The 6,000-nt window shown below is 38.4% G+C and overlaps 1 protein-coding gene across 3 annotated transcripts in view; it reads left to right on the top strand.

The window, feature by feature from the left end:
* Nucleotides 1-1,664: 1,664 nt before the first annotated feature.
* LOC129280844 (ATPase family AAA domain-containing protein 2-like) overlaps nt 1,665-6,000 on the top strand; it is a 36,736-nt gene continuing 32,400 nt past the window's right edge. Inside the window, exons 1-3 of one of the 3 annotated variants that reach the window (XM_064111757.1) lie at nt 1,665-2,106; nt 4,320-4,438; nt 5,268-5,563. In XM_064111757.1, the coding sequence (XP_063967827.1) occupies nt 2,002-2,106; nt 4,320-4,438; nt 5,268-5,563 (520 nt within the window). In that variant the 5' untranslated portion in view covers nt 1,665-2,001. The other 2 variants (XM_064111758.1, XM_064111759.1) reach the window with 2 other exon arrangements.

The raw sequence follows: 6,000 nt of genomic DNA, 5'->3' as shown, positions 1-6,000 counted from the left end.
TATATCAAACAGTCTAACTTTATATAGCAGTGTGAAATACATGTAGCACTGAATCTATTCCCCTGCCGTGCTAACCACACATTCCCTAGTCCTGCGTAATCAAAAATATGTGTAATAAATGACCCCGGTACTGAATGATAACCATTTCAAAATTGTAAATGAGTGCTTGGATTCTTTTCCCTTAACTAATTTCAACCAGAATCCGATCATGCGCCACTTAATATGGTTCATTATTACCCCACGTCCAGTTTTACCATATACCATACAATCAGGAGTAAATTTTTTCACGAGTAAGATTTTTCTTAAGAATTTTCTATGGAAAACTTCAATTTGGTCTATGCACTCATAACCCCAAACTTCACAACCGTGCAGTAAAACAGGTAAAACAAGATTATCACACTGAGTGTCCACTGAGAGGATGATTTTTTAGCATACAATAAAGAGCTTTTCTAGCTTGTGTCACTTGCTTAGAAATAGCCTTTTTGAAACTACCATTATAATTAAATTTAACTCCATGGTACACAAAGTCATCTACAACCTCAAGTGGATCACCACCAAAACAAACTCAGGAATTCTCCTTACCTTTCCACGGGAGAAAATAACAATTTTAGTTTTGCTAGCATTAACAGTTAAGTGCCATGCCGGGGTGCCATGTCTGACAATAATTAATCACAGAATCAAGAGTTTTTTGCAACTCCTCTGGAGTTTCCGCTAGAATTATTGCATCATCTGCATAAAGTAAGCAAGAAAGATTCTAGGCCATATTTTGACATTATCAGATTTCAAAAAGTCAGAAATCTCACTTTCTAAATATTTGAGTCTATATGAGTTTGTGCTTGGAAATCATTTAGATAAATGGCAAATAAAAGTAAAGACAAGTTTTCTCCCTGACGTACACCTGCGTTACAAGTAAAAAACTCTGACATCTCCCCCTTAATTCGACGTTACACATGATGTAGCATTGTCATAAATGTGCTTAATAACAGCTAGTAAAGAGCTTACCCTTAAGTCCCATCTTCAACATTTTGTACCACAAAGATGATCTCAATTAAATCAAATGCTTTCTTATAATCAATGAATGTACAGTATAAACGTTTTTAGTTTTGCAGATAAAAATCAATATAGTCTTCAAAACAAGTATATTATCTAGTAGAATAATTCGAACGAAAGCTTGGGTCGAGGGTTTCCACCCAAACGCCAATACTTGTTAAGGGGTGCATTTTCACAATATGGAAAATACTTGTTTAGTGTGCTTTTCGAGACCCAATGGTCGGGGGGTTTTCCATATCGAGGCAATTGTCGCCGGAGCAAATGTCATGGCATGTCACTGCATTCCCAGGTAGCCGCTGGTAAGCAGACCGGTACCTCGCGCCACCTGTTGTATTGTGCATGCTACTGTTAACAGCTGATCGATCGATCGCGATCAAAACAAACCACATCAAAATCCGGTGCGAGGACTAGACTTCCTCCCATTTTAAAACTTGAAATACTAAATGGAAATAGTTCAAAATCTCATACTTTTGAGCTAGATAGGTTACAAATACTTTATTTTCAAAATTATTCGAAAAATTTCCACCCAAATGACTTTGAAATAGCTGAAAACTTTGAAAACATGGTATGGCGCGAACTAAAATTCGTCTTTCGCGCCTTCAAAATTTTCTCTCACCCCATACTTACGCAAATATCAAGCCGCTTACCCTCCTCCTGAAGGGCTCCTGAACCGCTCTTATACAAACTTTCCGCGAAACATATAGACAGGAATTCACCTTCATTATAATGAACCATACTTAATTTGAATGATATTTTATTTTTGTGATAATCTTTACAATATTTCATAATCAAAACTGTATGGTATATACATGAACTTCTTTTGTCTAGGCGCAGAGCTATACCGGAATAATTGAACTTATGGTGAACTGGCGTACTGTGTGAAAGGTTACTGAGTTCCTGATATCACCCGCCCGACGTAGGCAAGCAGAAAGGCACTAAAAAGTTGCCAAAATGGTGAAAACCCGGCACAGCGGTGACGTGGATGCTAGTCCGGGAGGAGAATTTCTCTCTCTCCGTACCAGAAATGCAAAGAGATATTCGAGAAGTGGTGCAGAGGTGAGGGTATTTCAATTTCTTTGCAAGGATTGTTCGTGTTAGAGCAAAGTATGCTGCACTTGCACTGCGCATAGCTCGCCGGCCATCGTCAGGCTACGATCCTCAGTAGTACACCCGGGCGCGGGGCCGGGGCCCATGGCATTGGGGAGGCAAGCTCGCTGTTTCTTTACGGCCGCGAACGCGCGGAACGTAACGAAGAGAGTGTCTGCCTGTGCACCGCGACACAAAAACTGTGCTGCACAGTGTGTACGCATTATCGGTGTGTTCATTCGCGGCAGACATCGTAGTGGGTCTGTTTCGCGCGGCAAGTGATTACTGCCGTAGTTAGTGTTGATGTTAGGGGATTTGTCTGTGTTAATCCATCATCAAATCTTTGACTCAGGTAGGGTAGTAGGGGTATTATCAGATAATCAGGGATGTGAGAGTTCAGATTTTTTTCATCATGGAGCCTTGAATGCACCGCCTGCCATATATATGTAAGAGACACTTGTTGTAAACGAAGATGGATTTCCCCAGGAAATCCATATTTACAGGGTGAAATTGGTTTATAAGTGTAATTTTATTGATATTTGAACCTTCAAACGCCTTATGAAGGTTCCAAAAATTGGTTAATAGAAAGGTGAAAATTTTAAGGTTTCTTAGTACAGACCGATCTCGTGTCGATCCCTCGATCCGTTTGTCAACAAAGCAAATACCAACAAACGTAGAGGGCAGCAACACACAAGCGTGTTGCTCTAAGCCTAAGGAAGGTCAACTTAATATGCGCATGCAGCTGAGGTACGCGCATATTTTATCATTTATGCCAACGAAATCATACGCCGATCCAATACAACAACAAATTAGTAGCGATCGCGAAAACAATATGAAAGAATATGACTACAAGTACAACAATATCAAAGATAACATTAAAAAATTATGTTGGAGAATATACCGTAGATACATTTCAAAACATACGTTGATATTTAAAACTTTACAAATATAAGTTTTAGAATCTATATCATTACCAAATCGGTGATTGTTGTTATCAGCGATTTCACCAGACGGCTGTATTAGGTGATTTGCGTCGAGACGATTTTGTGACCACTCGCAAAGCATTTCGGGATTGAATATGACCACCTTATTTTCTCTGACTCTGAGCTCTTCGCTGAATCCATCATCATAGTGGAGCCAATGCAATGCATCCGATGCGTGGGTTGTTTTTTTTCGCCCCAGATTTCGGGGATACAGCGCCTTTATTTCAGATTTATAGACTTAAAAGTCAAATGAGATTTAAAATTTGAAATCTAACCTTGAACAATCATCGTTGATAAACATCAGCCCTGAAGCCATTACACTTCAAATCAGGCCAGGCAAATTAGACGTCATTGTCTAAGTTGCTAGAAGATCTATGACGAGTCGCCTGAAGCCCCAGCGCATCATCAGCGTCACTAGCTAGCTACACGACCGGCCCAGACTCGGCACACCCAGGCCAGAAAAATGACCTCGATTATTACGGTGGTTGTCTATGCATTTATTAGTGGTGCAGCGAAATTTAGCAGAAGAAAATAACAGACCAGAGGTATCCTCGTCATAGACTTAATATTTCAAAATGAGGAAAAATGTCAAAATCATGATTATTTAAGGTTAAAAATTTTCTTCAAAAATAATAAGAATATTTTTAATATTATTACCCAGAATAACCGATCTAAAAGTTTTTCATTAAAAAATATTTAAAATTAACAAATGAAAAAAAATCAACTCTACAAAGTTCCCCAAAACCCACCTTATTTTTTAGAGTGGTCACAAAATTCGAGCGGAGTTGACCTTCCTTAGAGCAACACGCTTGTGTGTTGCTGCCCTCTACGTTCGTTGGCAAATACAATAGGTCTGACCCTTGAACCGCTTCATTATGACGTACATGTACATTCGATTAGCGATGTTACAAAATGCCGTTTTGAAGAACAATTTATAGATAAAAATCATTTTAACAAATACTAAAATTTATTTTGTGATTATAGATAATTATTAATATTATAATCACGATTAATACAGTACTTTTGAAAAGTCCTTGTAGTTTATAGCCGCTAATGAAGGCACTCCAAGTAGACTGTATTTTGGAAATAATGTTTTAGTAGTCACAAATAAACCATGTGCCTTGAACTAAACCAGGAGTACAAGCTTTGTAATTTAGCTCCATTTTTGTCTAGTTTTCATGTATTTTGTTGTTATTTCAGGATAACATGCCATCAAGTGGTGAAGACAACACACCTAGGAGTAAGAGACAGCGAGTAGTGTCTGTTAAAGCTTCAGGAGGTAACAGGAGTCCAGGATATTCAAGTATGACCAGAAGAAGGTATTTTGCCCTTTCTCTCTATGGTGCTTTGACTGGGAAAAACAAAAACTACTGAATTGGGGATATTCAGCTGTATATATTTAGAAAAACACTGGCTAAGGCAAGTGCTGAAATTTTGAAAAACCTTTCTATCTTTAGAGAGCATTTAAGTAACTGCTTGACTCTGGTTCCCTAGTTGTTGAAAAATATACAAAATCAGGGAGGTTACAGGCTTTCACTCACGCTGGCCCTTTTCTCTGGAACGATCTTCCCCTGGTTTATCCAATACTGCGCTTGCATCGACACATTTTAATGTTGCCTGCAGACGCTTCCTATTCGTAATAATGATTTGACACTTGGTTGAAGTCAAACTCGTTACTTTTGAACCATAGTAAATGTGAGTTTTTAGTTTTTGGCTCAAAGTTTTAACTTAACAAATTCAACATTGATTCCATTTCTATCTCAGGCAATGACATCCCCTTGTCAAAATCATGTCGCAATCTTGGAGTTATTTTTTATTCCCACATGTCCATGTCCAACCAGATTACAAGCATTTGCAGATCAGTTCATTATCAATTGCGCAATATTGGCTTCGAAAATATCTCACTCGCTCAGCAACAGAGAAACTGGTACATTCACTAATTTCTTCACGATTCGATTTAGGTAATAGCCTCCTTTACAACTTACCAGATTCTCAACTTGATATTTTCTCAACTTGAGATTCTCAACTCTGATATTATTTTCAACACCAATAAGCCTACGACTGAATGTTTTGAGATCTTACACCTTGACTGAGAAGACGGATTTTGTTGTATAAGGTCATACCTAACTGTTGTTTTATTCTTAATAGTTATCACAGATCAGGGACCTCCCCTTCTACTCCCGACCAAACTCCAAGCCCACTAAGAAGCAGAGCTAAAAGCAAGACTCCAGATTCTACTTTTACTAGCAACCAGAAGGCTTCAACATCCAAACAAACACCTAAGAATCAGAAGGAGTCTGCATTGAGTCGATCCAGAGAATTTCGTAGTCTCACCAAAGATAGTCACGTAGAGGTGATTGAAGAGGAGGATGATGAGGATGGTATACGCCGTAGTCGACGACCTCGGAAACAGATTTACAGCACCATGAATCAGAATCTCCTCAGTAAGTCTTTCTTTACCAAGGGATGTCGCTTTGAACTTATTTAACTTGGAGCCGTAGAAAATTGTATATATAGAAAATCTCATTCTAGACAATTTTAAGAATTCAATATCCATATCAAGTGGAATCCCTGTTTATGGTAGACTTATGGAAATTATTTGTCTTTTCATGAGTGAGAGGGGCTTCTCTCTCATTTGGCTTTTATTATTTGTTTCAATTTCTGCTATGGAAAGTGTGACCTAGAATCAAGCTTAAATGCCGATGCCTCGATTATATGCAGTAGTACGCGTCCTTTAAGAATTATTTGACAATACGGTGATGCACTTTATACTGCACGCAACTGGGAATTTCAGTGCGACTGTATAGACCTAAATCTTTGTGAAAGACCACTGTGGTCAGGTCTTTTTATGAGCTCTGTCTTTACTGTGATTGTATATATG

Source organism: Lytechinus pictus, chromosome 17 (assembly GCF_037042905.1).
Source record: "Lytechinus pictus isolate F3 Inbred chromosome 17, Lp3.0, whole genome shotgun sequence".
Taxonomy (NCBI): Eukaryota; Metazoa; Echinodermata; class Echinoidea; order Temnopleuroida; family Toxopneustidae; genus Lytechinus; species Lytechinus pictus.
The sequence above is the reverse complement of the archived record's forward strand: the minus strand, read 5'-3'. Positions and strand labels throughout refer to the sequence as shown.